This window comes from Camelus dromedarius, chromosome 10 (genome assembly GCF_036321535.1).
Source record: "Camelus dromedarius isolate mCamDro1 chromosome 10, mCamDro1.pat, whole genome shotgun sequence".
Classification (NCBI taxonomy): Eukaryota; Metazoa; Chordata; class Mammalia; order Artiodactyla; family Camelidae; genus Camelus; species Camelus dromedarius.
The window spans coordinates 40760904-40782218 of NC_087445.1; the positions used below are offsets into that span (position 1 = coordinate 40760904).

At 41.7% G+C, this 21315-nt stretch overlaps 1 protein-coding gene across 2 annotated transcripts in view; it reads left to right on the forward strand.

Annotated features, from left to right (window-relative positions):
• PCSK5 (proprotein convertase subtilisin/kexin type 5) overlaps nt 1-21315 on the forward strand; it is a 413695-nt gene that overhangs the window by 36624 nt on the left and 355756 nt on the right. For both annotated transcript variants that reach the window (XM_031449902.2, XM_010978064.3), the window contains exon 2: nt 3813-3917. In XM_031449902.2, coding sequence (XP_031305762.1) covers nt 3813-3917 — 105 coding nt within the window. The remainder of the gene's footprint in view (nt 1-3812; nt 3918-21315) is intronic.

Here is a 21315-nt window from a genome sequence, read left to right on the forward strand (position 1 = left end):
TTTTGTTCTACATCACCCTGGAGGAGCTAGATGGAGTGTCTGGTTATAGATAATGTTACTGCTCTGTTTTCATACACTGTCTTTCTTTTGAATAACTCCCAACATATTATGACATTTTTCTTTCTAATGATTATTAAATGCCCTCAGCATGCACAGTGCTATTGGAAGGATATAAAAGACACAATTCCCACCAATAAGGGACATGCATATTAACAGATGAGAGATATAAACATCCTTTTATGTATATGTGTATATATATATGTACATGTACATGTATATAGTTTCTGGGAAGTGACAGATTATTTTGTTTGGATGAGGTAGGTAATTGAACTAATGCACCTGCTCCATAGCTGATGTATTGCAAAAAAAAAAAAAAAAAGAGCTGTGTGAGCTTACGACCTTCAGAACCACAACCCTGGCATAGTTGGTCCTTCAGTTACAATTAAACCATTGTTGCTGAAATTAGCCTTAATTGAATAGCTCTGTGATTTTCATCCAGGCGTCTTTTCTTATGATTCTGTGAGATGGTGTAATGGAGGGAGCTGGCCTGGGCTGGGAGTTTTTTAGACTTCGGACTTGAGGTGAGACATAAAGGGTGAGCAAGAGGAAGCAAGGTGGAGGGGATGGAGGTAGGGGAGGAGGCTGCAGGGATCGGGAGCAGCAAGCCCGACGCCATCAAGGAACTGAAAGAAGGCCAGCGTGGCTGGAGTCCAGAGAATTGCAGGCAGATGTGACTTGCGGTGAGGCGCGAGAGGGCGGCATGCCGATCACGCGTGCGCTACAGGTCAGGGTAGGATCATGGTCTTTACTCTGTGAGTTAGGTGGATCCTGTGGACTAGTTCCTGGCACAGCATAAATGCTGATATGATACAATGATGGTAATGTACTTTAAAAACTATATTATGAACTAATATTAAATATTACTATTTATTTTAAGAGTGAAGGGAAGCCACTCAAGGATCTCCTTCATGAAATATCCTGTGTATATAAACATACATGTAACATAGATTCTTCCTTTTTTTCTCCTACAAAAATTGGGTTGTATTATATGCCTGTTTTGTACCTGTATTTTTTTATTATTTGCCCACTATATTGGTTATCAATCCACTTTACATTTTAGTTCGTTTAGAACCAGTCACCTGGTGATGACAGCTAGTTGTTTGCATTCTTTTGCTTTTTACAAGATTGGCTCTAAGACCCATTCTTGGACATAGGTGGCTCCTCGATCTGTAGACTCTATTTTTAGAAGTGGAAAATCTAGGTCAAAGGTTAAGTACTATGTCTAATTTTACTGATGTTACCAAGTCACTCCCCAAACACTTGTCCCACAGTATGCTCTTTACCAGTCCTGGGTAAGCTGCCTTTGTGCCTACATCCTGGCCAAATGTGTATCATTAGCTCTTTTTGATTTTTGCCAATGAAATAAGGGAAGTGCAGAGATGATACCAGGGTAGACCGAGGGGAATCCTGACCAAGAGACAGAGGTGAGGGACTAATTAGAGGATAGGAGGTGAGAGAAGATAGGAATTAAGTGTAAATTTAGATGTGACACTCATAACTTTCTGCTACTTACTATGTGGCAGGCAAGGGCCTGACCAGCAGTGCCCCTGTCAATCCTTCTAACCACACTAATAAATGCTATTACAAACGATTCCTAACTTTATAAGGAACCACAAAAGACCCCGGACAGCCAAAGCAATCTTTTGTAGGTCTCTTTTTTTTCTCTTTCTTCTTTTTGTTATTATTATCCCCCATTTGACTCTGATGCCCAGTCTCTGTCCACTGTACCTCCCGTATCCTTATTCGTAGTTGAGGAAACCAAGGTGTTAAGTGATGTATCCAAGATCTCAAAACAAGTTTAGCTGGACAAGGATTCCATTTCCCAGCTCTGCATGCACTGCATTGGGCCAGGGTTCTGGTCTGTACCATTGAAGCCACAAAGGATCTGAATATATCTTCAGGGTGCATTTCATCCACAGTTTGAGTTTAATAGCTGAGTTGAATTCACTCATTTCCTGTAGTTGAAGAGGTTTTGTCATAGTTGAATGGACGTGATCTTACACATACTTCATTTTTCACACAGTCAGTACGTTCTCTGGAAAGTTCTTCCTCAGAGATTCTCTGTTTCTTTCCACAAGAACTACTGTATTTACCCAAGGAGCATTCTTGATAAAAGCTCCATGAGATAAAAGCCCTAAGCTCCTTGGGATTTTAAGATTTTCTGATAAAGGATCACGCAGCCCCTCCTGAATGCTACCCTTAGTCCTCCGAAATCTTAAAATTGGCCTGTAAATCTCTCCTGGAAACACTCTTGGAGACTGGGGCTGGCACCCGTGCCCTCTTCCTCATTGTTTTCTGCTGCTTCAGAATTCAGGATCACTGAGGTGACAGGTTTCAGCTAGGATTTCCTCATTTTCCACTTGTTTTCAGAGTCCAGGATCTCTTAGGGGCACATCTGGGCAGTTTCCACTTGAATCAGAGATGAGAGACTAAAGACTTTCAAATTTAATGATTATAAGAAGCATTCAGTTAGAACATAAATCCCCAGTGAGGAGGTGACTCCTAAAGGGCATAGAAATTTTGTTGATCCTCCTTATTGGAAGGGTGGGACGGTGACTGAGAATGTGATGAAAAGATAATAAGAAATAAACCTTTTGTGTAGGAAAAGGTATAACTTTTTTTTTTTTTAATTAAGAAAGTCTAACTTTTGAATTGTCCTCATTGGAAGATGTCCTGTGGTGGTTATCCTTTTAGGGCAGAGCAATGGTGTCCTGGAGAAATAGCCCCCAAATGTATTTGCCCAAAGCAAGTAAAGTGTCAGTGTGTTAAAGAATGGAATTTGAGAGCTGAAATGATTTTAGACATTAACTGACCCAAAGTCCAATTTTATAGAAAGGAAACTGAGGCGTAGTAAGCATATGTGATTTAGCCAAGAAGACACTTCTGTGGAGTTTCAGCTGAAACTAGAACCAAGCTCTCCTGTCTTCATTCATTGTGTGGTTTAGTTTCCATTACGTGATCCACATTTTTATAATCTGCTGAGAGAATGTGTCAGTTGTGTCAGTTTGTTTTCCTAAAGTGGACAAGGACTTATTTTTACAGCTGTCTTAAATAGACCTAACTGCTCTTAACTAAAGAAAGAGGTTCATAAATAAGAAGACTAATATGTTAAAAAAAATGGTTCTGATAAAATAGGTTGAGTGATTTTTTTCCATAGGAAGCTTAGCTGATCGGTAGGATGTGTGATCTTTGTTTTGTTTTAGAAATTGCCCTTTCCACTTTTAGTTTTGCAATCAATGAATAAGGGCTATGTATTTACACTGTTGACTGAAGTCAGGAAACTATGTAATGTTTTCTTTGTGAATGATCAACTGCTCAGGGCTTGTTTCAAATTAATGATATAAATAATCTAACAAGGTCTTTCAGTGTACAGTCCTTAGAGCAAACAAAATGCAATGTGTTTTTATAACCAGATAGCTATTTGATTTTTTTTTCTCTTTCCCACATTTGGATATAGATTGATATAGAATTACTTAAAATGCTGCATATAAATTAAACATTAAGAGGGAGATACGGAGAGGCTAAGCTGCCCCATTATAATCTTCAGTCCCTGCCTCAAGGACACTGCATCTCATATCACATGTCCTTCTTTTGAAAAGTGATCACCAGGGTTCAAGTAACATTTAAGCATAGCAGGCAACTGCATAATTTATGAGCCATTTCTTGGTTTTGTTTTGTGTTCTTAGATGAAGAAAAACAGAAGACTTTTCTTATGTTAGCTCTCTCTTACTCTTTCCTTCCTACCTTTGCAGATCGGGGCCCTGAAGGACTACTACCACTTCCACCACAGCAGGACGATTAAAAGGTCAGTTCTCTCAAGCAGAGGAGCCCACAGTTTCATTTCGATGGAACCAAAGGTAAGAAGAACCAGTTGGGTGGGGACCAAGAGGCAGAGCTGCTGCATTTTTCATTGGTAATATCATACTAGGAACTGGTGACCAGCGTGAAGGCTTAAATTTCAAGAGCTGTCACACTGTCCTTTAGTCCAGTGTCTTCACCTCCTCTTCAGACAAAAATCAGCAGTGGCTTGATTTTTATGGAAGTGCCCTTGCCATCCCAGTTGAACAAGAGCCCAGGGTTATCCGAAGTAGGAGCTGTCATGGAGAAATGAGAAGGAGTTTGGGCTGGGGAGCAGATGGAGGTTGATTCAGAAGTATTGAAGGGTTAAGAATACCATACCATCTGCCTGTTTGCATGCAGATCTGAGGGTCTATCCAAGCTCCATGGAGGGTCTCTTCCAGGACCCTGAGGTCAGGCCCCAGGTCACCACGAGTCCTTGCCATTTCAGCTGGCATTGCTAGAGCCATGCCATTGGCAGCCCAAGGCCTGGACAGTGTCTGACCAGGAGGGATTCTGAGCATGGAAGGGCTGAAGTCTGGCTGCTTGTCTTGGGGCCTCATCAGGGGTCTTTCTTGCACATCGCCTGGACCCCAATCCTTTGGGATTGTACAGAAAACATACCCCTGGAGAATCTGGCAGGACATAGATGTTGAGGTTCTCCCGATCCATTTTAGAGAGGTGGGGCAGCTTTGAAATGGGACATAGGAAGCTGGCAGGTGTTAGGGAAAAACAGACTAATAATTGGCAACTAAAACTCTGAGAATGAGTGAGCTGTCTGTCCTTATTAAGTTGGAGGAAAGGGTTAACTGTGACAGAGAACTGCTTGACTTTCCAGATGTGCTCAGTCAAGAGGAGGAGAGGGTGGCTGTACCAGCCTGGCCTGGTTCCTCCATGGGCTCGCTGTTCACTATTTACTGGCTAGGAAGGGTGATTTGGGTTTACCATTTGAACTCATTTTTCAGTAAGTTGGTCGTCAAGTCTCTACCACTGAGCATAGCAATCTCATCTAGAGATTCCTTGAAAATTGTATTCCATATTAAAGCAAAAATGTCCTTCTTTACATTAATATGCGAATCAGTTTTGCACCTTGGAGTAATGTGCCATAGTTCACCTACATTTTGTTCTGGAATGTTATCACACAGCACTCATGACTGAAATTGTATCTTGGTGGTGAGAAAAAGCACATTTGTTGTTGGGCCCAATTTTCTGTAGGTTATAGGCACGTCCCTGTCCCCTAATATTTAATACCCTGGCGGCCTGTGGATTATATATGTATATTTTCTTCCCCTTCATCTCTATTCTGAATTAAATGTTACTGCGAAACCAATCTGTGAGGATGTTCTGGAACTGCTGAAGTTTTTGAAGCAAAGTACGTTTCTCATCTGTTCACTTTTTTGAAGCGTTCGTTAACTTTGGTAATTAGAATGATTTTAATTTCAGACCTGATGTGCGTAGTCAATGTGAATTTGAAAAACCGAGTACTGATTGGAATGGGAGGTAAGAACAGAACTGAATATGGAGCTGTTTCCATCCTCCATGTCGCCTTGGTCTTCCCTTCTTATCTCCGTGCCTCAAGTAACTCATGCAGGACCCAACAGAGACCCTGGATGCTGGGACACGTGGTGCCTGGCACGTATGTCCTTCCTCACCCAGTCCAGAGGAACAGGGCGGTTTCAGGCCAGCCCTAGGGTGCCTGTCCGATTCCCCTTCCTCCTCAGTATGAAGAATACCCAGGTAGGACCGCACCTTACTCCTCATCCTGATGCCGCCTGCCCCTCTTTCCCGCCCAGCTGTTTATACAATTCTACCGGCTTTGCAGATGGAGTACCTCAGACTGGGGCTCTCTCTCAGCTTCTTTCAGACATTTCTTAAAGCTCAGTCATTCCATCCATTGACCATTTCTTGAGCCTCTGGTATCTCTCAGGCCCTATGTCAGGCTCTGGAGATTTGGGGATCTGGTGGTGCCCTCAGGGAGCTCACTGCCGTCCCCCACAGTAGCTTTCAGGGAAACACAAAGACACTGCAGTGCTTCTCAGTGTTGAGGCTGGAGGGACAGAGGAGATGGGGGTTGGCTACATTCCTCCTCTTTCTCCAGCTTCTCGAAAAGCTCGGGCCCACTTAGGTTAGATTTCCTTTCTAATTTCAGAAAACTTTATTTGCAGAGGAGTTGCAGAAGTGTCATGAAGAATTCCTTTATCCACTTCCCGGGTCCCCCCAGTGTTGGCAGCTCCATGTTGCACTGTGCCATCCTTAATCATGTCGCCCTTCTTGTGTCTGTTCAGATGCACACGCATGTATATATGTAAGTTTCTTTTTGAAAATTTGGATCCAAATTGCAGACATGATGGCCCTTCTTTACATACTTCACCGTGCATTTCCTAAAACCACAGACGTTCTGTTACATAACCCAAAGTACAAAGTTAATATTGTGGTTAAGTCTGGATATTAACATTGACTCAGCATTATTATCTAATGTACAGATTTTATTCATATATTGCCAGTTGTCTCTTTTCTGGGCCAGGATCACATTAGTTGTCGTGTATCCCATGTCCCCAAGGGAGCCTCTGTCACAATTCCTGCTGTTTACCTTTCTTTTTTTTTTTTCATGATCTAGACTGTTTTGAGGGGTGCTGGCCAGTTATTTTGTAGACTGTCTTTCAAGGTGGGTTTGTCAGAATCTATATGATGAGACTCCCGTTTGGCAGGAACCCTGGGGAAGTGCTGTGTTCTTCCCAGTGCGTCAGATCAAGAGGCACATGGCGCTGATTTGTTTCATTACTGGTGATTGTAACTTCGATCCCTTGGTGTCTGCCAGGTTTCTTTACATATGACTTCCCCCTCCTAATTGATGAATGCTTTTGTGGAGGAGATACTTCCTGTGGGCGGACTTTGTATTTTTCACTCCCAGCGGCCCTCACTGGGAGTATGCAGTGCCTGCGTGACGTGCTTCCTCGGTCAGGTCTCCTTCCCTTTCATCGTGGGGGTGTGTGTGTGTGGTGGGTGGTTCGTGTGCCGGAGTGGAGGCACATTTGTGACTGGGGGGTGGGGCCGTGTAAAATGGCTGGGTGGAAGACACTGGTGGTACATAGTTATTTTTGTTCATCCTCTTCTCCAGAAAAGGAAAACACACGCGGTGAATTGCAGGGAATGCACACACTCACAGATCCTGGCTTTTACTTGGTGTCGTAAATTGCATGGCTCCTTCTTGCCCCTGCTTTTGTTTTTACTTAGAGGGTTCTAAAGAGGGAAATGTAAAGTAGCAGCATTGTCTAAGAACAACCCTCCGGGTGCTAAGAAAATTCTGTGGTCAGTTGGGCCACATGAGCCCAGAGAACAGGAATAGCCTGGGTTCCCATATGTTAACATTATGTTATGATTAGCTTTTTAAATGACAGGGATTCATGGACTTCTAAGATAGCATGCTATACAGTAATAACACAGTTCTGTGCAAAAGTGTTGGGACACTATTATAGCAGTCAGAAGGGTGTTCTTGACTCACCAGCTTTTCATCCAAAGACCTAAGCTAAATTTGAGAAGCAGCAGTCTTGAATTAACATTCTCAGAAACCTCTCATTAATCTGTTTAGAAACCTTTGCCAGCCTTGTGGCACTTTGGTCAAGGAGGGTGTTATCTGTAGGAGCTTTTTGGAAGAGAAGTTCTTTCTGGTTCTTTAGCTGCCCATGCAGACTTGGGCAGGGTGGAGGACATACTTTTCTTTCATTCTTCTCCTTCTTACCCAGAACAGAAAAACCAGAATCCTACATTTCTCATCAGTGTAGGCTTATAAAAGTAAAAATCATAAACTATGCATGTCCCGTCCACGTGTAGTTAATATGCAAGCACAGCTTCTGCCTTTGCCCGTTAGAGTTTATCTGCAAGAGTCTGTCTGGTCTTTGAATCTCTTCTCTTTTCCTGTCTTCAGATATATGTATAGATCTATTTTATCCAAATCTAGGCTAGAATCACCTCCTGCTCTAGGGTCAGGGATGTGCACCTCTCCTGTCTTGTGTTTTCCTTCAGTTCATCTTATCAGCCCACCACATTGCACGGCTGTGTATCTCAATTACAGAAAAACTGTTGCTTTGCTGTAATTTATTGTGGAATCATAGGCTCCTTAGAATTAGACTTCTCTCTTCCTATCCAGTGCTTGCATACCCTCCATTGTGCTCCTAAAAGGATTTTTCTTTTGCATCTGTTAAATACGCCCAATGACAGAGAGCTCAGTAATAGACAAAGAAAACTGTTCTGTAATAAAGAGATTTACTATGTTGAGCTAAAATCTGCTCACCTGTAACTTCTACCCATTGGATCTCCTTTTACCTTCCAGACTTACACATAGCAGCTCTTTAAATATTTGAAGCCCCTCGCTCAGTGTCCTGGATCAGCAGTGGTTTCTTTGTAAATGCGGTCCCTCTGTAAATGTGGCCCAGAATTAAGCTCAAGGTGTTAACTCATAGAGAGATTGCCCATTTGTTGCATTTATGCATAAGCCATTTCCTCTAAAGAAAATTTTAGAGCCGAGCATTCAAGCATTGTATAGTGAACAGCTACGGGGTGTAGGAAGAGGGCAGGAAGGGAGGAGTGGAGTAATTGGGGGTAGTTAGCAAGATGAGATGAAATCAAAACTGTGGAAGAAGAAAGGTGAGTTGGTAAGGTCAAGTTCCTTACTAATCTCAGTTGGTACCCGTCGTGTCCCGGACTTGAAGATCGTATCAAGTAAAGGAAGAGAACAGGAGTACTTCACTGTGCGTAATGTTCCTGTTCCTAGAACGTTGTACAGATCTACTTCTTATCAGTCAAACCCCTTTCCCCATGGATTCACTTTGTAATTTCAGAATGATTTGATCTTCGCTGCTGATCGATATGTAATTGATCCACAGAGACCACTAGCACGTTAGTTAACTCCTTTTCTGAACTCTGAAACAAACCATTTCTACGTTGTTTGCACGCACCTGACCTGCCAGGGGACCTTTGGAGGTAGAGCAGTCTTACATAGTTAGAAATACATGCTCAAAGGTGTCTGAGTTCAGTCTCGCCTGGCTCCCGTGCATGAATCGCAGCCGTGCCTTTCCAGCGGTAAGATTCCTTGTGTCCTGGTGCAGCGTCAGAATTCATCCCACCTGAGCCCCAGTGCTTTCTGTTCTGGCCACCGTTCCACTTCCTTTCCCCCCACCTGCCCCCGTTCCCACAGGTGCTCCTGTGGGCTGTGTGCTTTGGCCAGTTAATTTTCTGCCTTTTGGTTTTAAATGTGATAATAACTTAATGGTTTGACTTTCTTCTGTGAAGTGCAGTTTTATAATAGAACATTCCTGGACTTGTGCTCAGCCGGCCATGTGGGAGAATCCGAGTGTGTTGAGAGGGGCCAAAGGGGTTGTGTTCTTGGGGCAGGAACCCGAGGCTCTGTGCTCTTTGCATGTCATAACCGTGATGGTCACACATTGGTCTCTCAGCATCTCACCAGTGGATGAAAACGGGTACCAGATATCTTGAGAATGCCCTGAATTCTTCCAAAAGCAGTGTGGGCTTGAGTCTGATGGTGAGCAGCAAGGACGTGGACTGGTGGTCAAGAGGCATCTTGGAGGACTCTCTTGGTCTGGGCTACCTTCTTTAACCACTTTTCACCAGTTATAAAATGTGGCCCCTCTAGCAAATTCCTGTCTTTGCCTTTTGAGAGTATTTCTGTCCCTTTGGAAACCCCACTATGGACTGTATATACCCTTGGGAGAAGCATTTCAGCCATAAGTTTGCAGTGTTTGTGATATATGTATGTATGTATGTAGGTAGGTAGGTATGTTTTAGTCTAAAACCAAATTAACAAATCTAGTTTCCCACAGCAGAGCATTAAGTGACTTGTTTTTTGGAGTTTGTGTGTGTGTGTGTGTGCGCGCGCATGTGTGTGTGGAGGGGAAGTAACTAGGTTTATGTATTTAATTTATTTTTTTAATGGAGGTACTGGGGATTGAACTCAAGACCTTGTGCATGCTAAGCACATGCTCTACTACTGAGCTACATCCTCCCCTAAGTGACTTGTTGATGGGATTCTGGGATATTTCTCATGAGTCAAAAGGGGAACCAGGAAAAGACAAAACTTCAGGAGAGTATAGCCAACATGGTAAGAAGTTTTGTAAAGACACTGTAAGTTTTATTTATTTAATTAATTAATTTATTTTGGGGGGAGGATGGATTTCAGTTCATTTATTTTTTATGATTTTAAATTTTTTCCATTTCTTAATTGAAGTATAATTGACAATGTTGTGTCAATTTCTGGTTACAGCATAATGTTTCAGTCATACATATGCACATATATTCTTTTCCATCTTCTTTTTCACTGTAGGTAACCATAAGATATTGAATATTGTTCCTTGTGCTAGCTATTGAGTTAACATTTATAATGGCAAGAGAGCTAGGAGTGTAGGAGAGATGGGAGGATCATGCGGGTGCAGATTCCACAGCATCCTCTGCCTTCCCTTCTTTTCTGTCTTGTTTTCTGGTCTTCTAGTTCCCTGGATGGTCAGATACCAGAGTGTCAGATTGTATGTTGCTGGGTTATCTGATGGGAAAGTTTGGGTCATGACCCAGATCCCTCACAGACAGGAATGAATTAAAAAAAAAAAAATTCTCAGCTACTTTGGACAAGTTGCCAAATCTTTACTAGAGAGCATTTATTTGGCAGTGCTTCATTTTGAAAGGTTATAAACTCACATGCCCACCGTGGAGGGTAGATAACAAGAATAAGTTGGCCCCGATTTCAAATCACTGGGCAGAGGGCAGAGCGGAGGCCCCGGCTGTGACGGGGCAGCTGATACTCTCCTGTGTCGCGTTGGCAAGCTGGCTGTCAGTACAGAAGAGCCAGCGCGTCTGGATTTTTACACAACATTTCCAATTTTAAATGTTGGCATGTCATTTGAAAATTTACACATATTCGTGTGGGCGAAAGAAAATGCATCCGAGGGGCATCCCAGTTTGTGACCCTGAGATGGGCTGTGTCGGGAGAAAGCGGTGGGCAGGGTGGGGCAGGCATGAAAGGCAGATCTCAGCACCTTCGCAGCTTGGCCTCCGTCTTCCCTTCATTTGGACGCTGGTTTCTGTCTGTCAGTTACACTCCTCTGAGTGGCTCGGTCTGATTTTTCTCTGTGTCTTAGTCCCCAAACTGGAGTACGAAGAACTTGTAGGCATAAAAAGTAGGCTCAGGGCACTTGAGTTCTGAGGCAGAGGCTGCTGCGTGGTGAGGACAGGGTGGGGAGTGCCTCTGCCTCTTGTGCTTTGCCCAGTTTTCCACTGACACCTGGTACTGCACTGAAACAGTCTCAACCAGAAGTGAAGGCTGGAGGAAGCAGGTTAAGACAAAAGAACAAATAGCAGATAAAGTGATGCCGTGTAGAAATAGGAAGAGGGATTCGATAGGGCAAGGGGGGGTGGATTGTGGATTTTGTGTAAACCACTTTAACCACCTGAAGGAAAGGTACAGGTGTAAAATCTTTATTATTTTCTTAGTTTACGTAGTATTTCTAAGGTGTCAGATTCTAAAACAGTGAGATGCAGGGTAATGACAACATTCTGAATGTCTAGATAAGTCTGGTCTCAGTTCAGGTTGCTTATGATGGAATGCTGTAGACTCAGTGGCTTATAAACAACAGAAATTTACTTCTTCTAGTCCGAGAGGCTGGGAAGTTTCCAAGATCAAGGTGCTGGCAGGTTCAGTGTCTGGTGAGAGTCCATTTCCTGGGTCATAGACAGTCTTTGGAATAAAACCCGATTTTTCCTTAATGATCTTTAAGGACCATCATTATCTGGCCTCTTCCTACCTCCCCGAGCTAGTCTTTGAAATGCCCCCTTTTTGCTTATCACTCTAAGCCACATTGACCTTTTTCTATCTCTCGAAACACTGAACTCTTTCCCTCTGCCTGGAACATATTTCCTTTGGTCTCTGCATGATGGATATCTTCTCATTCTTCACATATCAAAGCAAATGCCTCCTCCTTTGAAGGCCCTTCCACAGTCATCCTTGCTAAAGTAGACCCTTAATCTCATCCACCTAGCTTGTTTGTCTTGAACATGCTAAATTTTCTCTGTGTTGCCTGTCTGAGTCCAAAACCATATTGTTTCTTCATTTAATTCTTGTTGGGTTTCCCCTTACAAGATAAAACTAGGGGCAGGAGCCCCATGCATCTTACTAACTGTGGTGTTCCCTTGACCTGGAATAATATTTGGCACATAAAAACCATCAACAGAAGAATGAATGAATGATATTAAAAATTAACTTTTATAGGAAAATAAATGATAGAGGTAATTAAAGCTGGGTGCTGGAATTTTCTTAGTTCCCTCCAAACTCAGATCACTTTATGGTGACACACACAGTACTGCCTCATTTTAGTGCAGACACAGGGACATCCAGTTGGAGAGACACTTTCATAAAATGAAAGAGGCAATGACTAGACTTGGGGCATTTGGATTCTGGTCTCAGCTTTGCTACTGGCTCAGGTCGCTATTAGCGTGTCACTCCTCCCTGGGTTTATTTCACTTGTAAAATCTCGGAGCCAGTGAGCTTTTTTTTTTCTGATGTTCATTCCAATCCATCAGTTACCATCCTGAACTGATATCACTTGTGATTTTGCTGTTGATCCACGTTGCCCATCAGATGTGCCCTTCTCATATTCTCTGTTCTGATGTCTTTCCAGACTTCTTCCTCCTACCTTTCTCCCCAATACTTTGGATATTTCTTAGCACATTCAGCTCTCCCTCAGACCCTGTTTTACCTGAAAGAGTGAATTTTGCAATTAGACTTGAGATGAACCTGGTTAGTCTTGAGACAGATAGAGGCTTTGCCTATCCAGCAGTGCACATGATAAACGAGAAGCAAGTGATGTTGCTTCTTTGTTCTCGCAGTGCGTATCTCTCACTGACACAGGTGTATGATAACGAGAACAGTAGTTAATATTACTGACGTTCATGAATTCCAGAAGACAGTTCTGAATAACAAAACGTACTTGATACAAGTTCTTTTTTTTAAAAACATTTTTTATTGAGTTATAATCATTTTACAATGTGGTGTCAAATTCCAGTGAAGAACACAATTTTTCAGTTATACATGAACATACATATATTCATTGTCACATTTTTTCCTGGGAGCTACCATAAGATCTTGTATGTATTTCCCTGTGCTATACAGTATAATCTTGTTTATCTATTCTACATTTTGAAATCCCAGTCTGTCCCTTCCTACCCCCTGCCCCCTTGGCAACCACAAGTTTGTATTCTATGTCTATGAGTGTTTCTGATTTGTATTTTATGTTTGATACAAATTCTTCTAAGGAATTGAACACTATGTGGTTTTTGGAGAAACGGAGCACCTTTTGAAATGACAACAATAGAACAAAATTTTAAAAGCTTGCCATGGAAATTAGAAGTCAGAAATACGTTGGGAGGGCTATGGGGTTGGTGGGTAGGAAGTGGGAAATAGAAGAGGCCAAAGATAAAATCAGATCGAATCAAGGGTGGACACAATTAGGAAAATTGTTGGTGGAGTGTAGGTTCTTTTCTAATTTGTTGGCAAAGCTAAGCAAACATTTTCACGTATAAGTTTTCAAGCCTAGGCTGTGATTCTGAAAAAAAAGTGAAAAAGTCGAGCAGAGGGAGCCGGTGAGGAACAGGGCTGTGTCCTTAGGGCAAATTTATGAAGCCCCAGCTCAAGGTCAGCCTTTGCTCTGAAAGGAATGTTCCAATAATGTCCCTCAAGATGTGGACAAGCTTTTCAGACGTACTTTTTAGACTAGTAGGAAGCCCGTTTTCAAACCCATCTATGTACAGAGAGAAATGGCAAAGATGGAGACTTCTTGAAGGACTGGGAGAAAATGGAGTCATTCCATAACACAGGGAAATCTGAAGTCTCCCGGGAATGAGGTAGCGTGGAGAGTTGCCTGGAGCTCAGCTGTTCATTCATGTGCCTTCTCCACGGGTGACTTCGAGAGCTTATTGTGTGTAAGGTCCTGGGCTGGATACCAGGGATAAAACTGAAGAAGCCGACCTACCTAGTCATGTTCCTTGTACAGCTTGCCATCAACTAAACGTAAAGTCCAGGCTTCAATTCAGAAGACCTTGTTTTCAGCATTGGTGTCTGTCCCCAAATGCAATTCTGGTAACACTGGGAAGCTGAGACTTTTGAAGGCATCAATTAATGCTGTTGTCAAAGCTTTTCATTGACACATTTTGAGCTTTTATTTATACCAAGAGCTGGCAGATAAAAGAACACGGTTTTAACATGAGGATGTTGCAAAGATTGTGTGGACCATACATACTTCTGTGAAAATAAATGATTTGTTGCTTATCTGACATGCAAATTTACAGGAGTTTCCTTTGTTATTATTTGGTATGTTTGGCAACCCTAATTTATACCGAAATCATTTTTGAGATTATAATTAGGAAAAAGCATACCAATACTGAGACATCGGTACCTATAGACGCCTAAGGGACAGCTAAGGGTCGAGACTGACCAAGTCCCGCTCTCCCACGATAACAGTAAATCCAAGCTCCTTATGTCATGAAGTGTACCTTGAAAAAACACTGTCACTACATGGGAACGTGCTTAGAATAATCACCATTTATTTTACCATGTATATATGTTAGGACATTTAGATTGGTTCCCCAGTCTACAGTAGTGTCTGTAATCTAGCCACTGAAGTCCCCATGCCTGTCCCAGGCTGATTGCTTTGTTGTTTGGTGGAAAGACAGTCTCTTTCAGCCCCTTGTAAAACATTTCACAAGCTGGTCTTGATTCCAAGAGATAAAGCCAATTTCCTGAGATTGAGCTCTGGATACCTGACCTTTAAACCTCTATCATGAAGGGTGTGTGTGTGTGTGTATCTGTGTCCGTGTCCAGGTGGATGTCACTACAGCTAACCTGGGAGCTGCCACAACAAGGGCATTTGAAATGAAGCATCTATTTATCAGCCTTCTGATCAGCTGTCAGCTTTCAGATCATGTGATTATAGGCAAAGCCGCACAATTTGCAGGTTTGTAGATTTTGGAATTTTTGAAGCAGTCTGGTTGTAGCAGTGCCCCTTCACAAGAGAGCACCTCCACGTCAGAGGTGGCGTTCTAACCAGGAGCTTTTGTTAACTGATAGAAACAGGGTCAGAAGTCCAGCCTGGCATGGAACCCGAGACAGCTGAATTACCCTGAGAGGGCAAAGGCTCCACACGTGGCCCTAAATGAAGATAAGACGAATCACCAGTACAATGAGCTGGCCTTTTCCAGTTTCATGACTTTCCAGCTCCAATCTTGGGGAGCATTGGGGTTACATCACTGGGAATAAAAATTAGCAAGTTTGGTCTTATGCACCAGTCCTGGCACCCTGCATTGTGAGTTAGTGCCATGGCAGGGAATTAGGAAGCCATTCTGTGAGGGTTGGTTTTTCTCTTATCACCAGTGATAAGGAGAGCTCCTGGTCAGCCTTGTGAGTCTAATTTAAGTTTGTAGTTGAGCAAACCCTGTGAAGGGACAGGCACAGCTCTGCATTTGTGGCATAATTTACAAGCTTTGATACTGAACAATATGTTACATGAGTAGGAAAGGATCATCACAGGAAAAATGACACCTCACAGCTTCTTAAGAGCTAATAGGAAATGTTTTTATTAAATCCTTTAAAGCCCTCATTGTATTGTGTATATATTTCAATTCTCTAGAATTGACTGTTTTCCCCATTTCATTATGATTTTCAAACATACAGCAATATGAAAGAATATAAAGTAAACGCCCCTATGCTTATCATCCAGAGTCCACCAGCAATATTTAGATACTTTTTAAGTCACATATCTATGCACCTATTCATCTTTATTCATCTGTTAGTCCATCTAATTTACATATCTATGCCCCTGTCCATCTTTATTCATCCATTAATCCATCCAATTTTTTGATGCATTTCAAAGTAAATTGCAGATATCAGTTCATCCCCCCCCCCAAATACTTCCACATGCATGTCATTAATCTGTTTGTTTTCAGGTCTTTTTGGGGGGAGGGGGGATATGAAATTTACATACAGTGAAACTCACAAGCGTTAAATACATAGTCTTTGAGGTTTGACAAATGCATACACATGTGTAACCTGAACCCCTTTCAAGATACAGATTACTCCCATCACCCATAGGCTTCCCTCAAGCTCTTTCCCAGTCATCTCACCCAGAGGCAGCTGCTGTTTGATTCTTTTCCACCACAATTTATTTTTGAAAGGCTGATTTTTAAAAATTAAGGTATAATTTATGGAGTAAAAATTTGTCCTTTCTGGTATAAAGTTCTGTGAGTTCTGATGAATGTATACAGTTGTATAGCCACCACCACAGTCGAGGCAGAGGTCAGTTCCATCACCACCAGAAACTCTCCTTATTCCTTTATAGTCATTCCCGTCACCCACGCCCAGTTTCTGGCAACCATTGATCCTGTCCCTTTAGTTCTGTCTTTGTAGTTTTGCCTTTTCTAGAATGTCATATGAATGGGATGAGAATAGTATGTCGCCTTCAGAGTCTAGATCCTTTCACTTAGTGTAATGCATTTGAGATTTCAGGCATGAGGTTGTGTGCATCAGGGGTTTGCTCCTTATAGCTGAGTGGTGTTTATGGTGTGGATAGACCACAGTTAATCCACTCACTGGTTAAAGGACGTTTGGGTTATGTCAGGTTTTGGCGATCATGAGTATAGTCGCTATACACTGAATGGAACATGTTTTTAAGCCAGCTATGAGGTGAATTTGCACTATCCAGGTTTTGGTGTTCATTTGTAAATTCCCAATCCACTATCAGACACAGGACAGATGCACAATCAGGGGTAGCTTGAAGTGTGAATTATATGATTTGGAAGAAAACTGTTCAGTTACTTCACTCCTATGAAATTTGCAGCTTGTAAATCCAAGTTGTCAGTATTCATTACACTACATACTACGTTTTGACTTTGGGCACCTGAGAAGAATATCATTAACTGTTTGAATGTCATAGTTTAAAATGTCTGTCTCATGGGTGATTTTTTTTTTTTCTCAAGTGGGTTTGGAGCATTTTTCTTTCCCAGGCAGGGCAAATATTTCAATTTTCCAGTCTCATCTCAGAAGCACGTATAATCCACCCTGATGTTCTGAGCACTAAGGGCAAAAATTTGGTGGTGAGGAAGCAAGGAAAGTGAGATCGGGGAAAAAGGAAATGGGAGAGGGGAGGGCTCCAAGAAGCAGTAACAACCACCGATAAATATTTCATTGGGTTGCTATGTGGCAATGGTTATACCAGGTCAAGTTGCTTCACAGTAAGTTCAGCTTGATGCAGGATTTAGTTAGCTGAGAGACTGATGAGGGGATGAATTTCACTGTAGGACTGTGCTTTTGTTTTGGTCAGAGATCCAGTGCCAAATGTAAGAAGCCGTTGCCAGGTGCCTACTGGGATGAAACCTGCTTGTCTCTTCTTGCTTCTTGCATTTTCTGTGAAAGCAGAAGCAATTTGGTAGTTTTATTTACATGCATGCATGTGTATGTGTGTGTGCATTTATAACATAGTTGGAAATAGCAAAAAAAAAAAAAAGATGCTTGCTTTATTCATTTACTCACTTATTCAACAGAATGTATTAAGCATCTATCAAATCCCCACACTTTGGAAACTGTAAGTCAGAATAATCAGACCTTAGTAAAAGAAAAAAGATTTGCTATGTGGTTTTGTCACTATTTTGAGAATTAAGGGTAGAGATGAAATTTTACTTACGAGCCTGATTAAAGTCCTGTGGAGATGATAAGCTTCCTTCCTTCGAGCTGAGAATCAAGAAGGAAAGAGTGTTACAGAAGACTGTATTTTAGCACCAGGCTGGAAGGTGCTAAACTGATATGCTTCAAATAGGACTGCAGGGACACTACAGGTCATCTGAGTAGGTTAATAATTGGTAATTGTGTGGCTAAATAGTACATGGAAACTTAGAAAACCAAGTGATTTTGCAACATACTTGTATTTTGCTTCTGGAAACAGGCATATACCCCCCACCCCCGGCTCCGCGTGTAAAGTTTGTACATGGTTTCTGAGACTGTCATCAGGGAAGCATTTTTCTTTATAGGTACATTACTGTTCAGATTAGGTTCATCAGTCACGTTAACACTCCAGGAACATCAGTAATCTGTCTTTGTGTTTGTAGACCTTGATGCTGCTTATGAATTTACAAGCACACAAGTTGGTTAATGAACCTCCTGGGAGGGAGGGGAAGCGCATCCTTCACTGTCTACCTCCCCTACTCCTCCTGTTAGAGGAGGCTGACGAAGCACCAGGAAAACACTGCAGTACTTTATCCTTATTATAACGATAGCTCTGTTACAAAGTTATTGAGTTACAGTGCCTTGGCTTCTTTCAAGATCAAATTTACTCATAATTGCAGCTGTTACAATGGCAATTTGTTACACTTAAAATGCTTGGCTCTTCAGAACGTCACTATTAAGGAGAGCGAAGTGGGAGTTTGGCAGCATGGATCAGGTGGATTTAGACCTGAGGCAAACCAAAGGGAAATAAATACACGCATGCCCCGTGGAAACCTCCAACCACCAAAGCCAGCCAGCAGACGGGGAGCATGGCCTGAAAAGCTGCCCTTCTTGCTCACTCTAGGGTTTTCTTGACAGGAGACCAGGTCAGTGCAGCTCTTGCCAGGGAGAAAGCTAAATTGCTGAATCTTACCTTAGTGCTGGTTGCCTCCACATTTCTGAAATGCTGTCTGTTTGAACAGTCTATCTGAACTATGAAACATCTCCCCCAACCCCTCACCTTTTTTTAAAAATAGACACCTTCCTCAGAAACTGTTTTGGAAATGCTTTGTTTTATGCCAAATACTGACTGCATCTTAGTGAAAAACCTCCATTTTTAAGCTCCCAGTCATTCAAAATAGATAATTCAGAAGAAAAGCACATTTTTATCAAGCCCCTACTCCATCTGTGCTGAAGTGCTGGGCTAATAACAGTTCATGAACATCGTCGCTTAATTCTTTTGACAAACGTTGGAAGAAGGCGCATTTTTTTCCAGGAGAAAGACTCAGAGAGGGGAGGTGGTTTTATCAATGCCTATGCTCTTTTCACTCCCTCCTGCTCACTCCTGCATTTGACAAAGATAAAAAGCAGGAAGGTAAAAAGTAGCCATTATGAAAGATGAACATGATTGAGTCTGGACTCTCAGGTAAGCTGCAAAATCCACTTCCCTCCTCCCTCTCCTCAGATCCACTCTCACCAACACGCCTGCTTTGAAGTCATTTTTAATGATGTAAGTCATTTTAAATAGCTTAAAACACTTAAACTTTAGTTTTAAACTGTAGCTTCTAATTAATTCATTGCTAATATGCTTAATTGGAGCCAGGATACTACTTTTACTTCTAAAAATAAAAAAAAAAAAGTCATCATCATCATAACTACCGATTGCGTCCTTATCCTGTGTCAGGCCCTCTTGTAGGTGCTTTATTTATATTAACTCAATGCTTCTGAGCCTTCTTTCCCCCCACCCTCATTATTGTCCTCCTCAGGAGAAAAATTAAATTAAACTTAAATTAACTTATTTTGAATTTGAATGCAATTTAATTTCTGCCCAATGAGAAACATTAAATACTAAGGAATGTGTTTTTGTCAGGCAGGATTGAGCTTTATTTTTATTTATTTATTTTTTTGGTTGTTAATTTTTATTAACATTTTTTATTGATTTATAATCATTTTACAATGTTGTGTCAAATTCTAGTGTTCAGCACAATTTTTCAGTCATACATGGACATATACACACTCATTATCACATTTTTTCCTCTGTGATTCCCTGTGCTATACAGTATAATCTTGCCTATCTATTCTACAATTTTGAAATCCCAGTCTATCCCTTCCCACACTCTGCCCCCCTGGCAACCACAAGTCTGTATTCTGTGTCTATGAGTCTATTTCTGTCCTATATTTACGCTTTGGTTTTTTTGTTTGTTTTTGTTTTTGTTTTTTAGATTCCACATATAAGCGGTCTCATTTGGTATTTTTCTTTCTCCTTCTGGCTTACTTCACTTAGAATGACATTCTCCAGGAGCATCCATGTTGCTGCAAATGGCATTGTGTTGTCAGTTTTTATGGCTGAGTAGTATTCCATTGTATAAATGTACCACCTCTTCTTTATCCAGTCATCCATTGATGGACATTTAGGCTGTTTCCATGTCTTGGCTATTGTAAATAGTGCTGCTATGAACATTGGGGTGCAGGTGTCATTTTTGTCGGGCAGGGTTGAGCTTTAGAGGACCACAGAGCATTCTAATATCTAAGATTTTTTTTCAGTGATAGCACTCTTGTTGAGGATGCATATACTACCTCACATTATTTGATGCTCTTGACAACCCTAAGAGTGAGGTACTGGGGTTAGTCTACCCATTTTACAGATGAGAAAACAAAGACTCTGAGGTGAAGTGACTTGCTCAAGGCATAGGTTAGCAAGTAGCTAAAGGCTGTACCCTTTGAACCACTACACTCTGTTGCCTCTAACTCTTAATCATTCATACCAATGGCTGCCTACCTGCCAATACATTTTGTATCCCAAACAGTAATCTTTGATAATAACCATAGGATGAAGTCTGTCCTCGTTGCCCTGTTTGTTATCTTCTGGTTAACATACATTTGAATCCTGGCCTTGGCACACTTTGTAGTTCTCAGTGTGAGCCCTTTACTCTGTAACCTGTCTCAACCCTTTATTATCTACTTTAATCCTCTTGATAATCTGTGGGATGAGTAGGTGCTAGTAACCTCATTTTACAGAGAAGTCGGAGGAGCCTGGAGATTAGGAAACCTGCCAAGGGCCACAGGGCTGGTAAACTACTGACCTAGGCAAACAGTGCAGACTGGTTATATTCCAAAGCCCATGCATGTCCTTGGTCACTTCCAAGATGATATCTCATGGGAGCCTCTGCTCTGGGTGGGCTTTCAACATCTCACCACATATTTGAAAGCATCTTAGTATCATTTAAATGTTTCTTTGAAATAATTCTAGGTTCAGAGACAAAACAGAATAAATCAAATGTACTTTTTGCAACACCTATGAGATTAATAGAAAGATTTGTTTCTATTCTATAATTTAAGGTACAAACTACAGGGAAATATTGGAGTGATGGCTAGAAGACCCTGCTGCCCAAAGATCAATTAGAAAGGAAGATAAAACATCTTGAAACTTGGGCAGGATAACAAAATAGACGCAGTTTTTTCTTGGTGGCTTGCCTCTCACTGAAGTCTTCTCTCTCTCCTGTATCTTTACATCTTTTTGTTCTCAGCTCCATATTCTCTTCCTCAGCACTTCTCAGACTGACTCTCAAAGCCTTAATTCACCACAAGTTATAAAAGACCAATAATAGCTTAAAGTATTATTTCTCCCCAGAGGATTAACAGTTTGGCAGAAACTGAAGCTTAGGGGA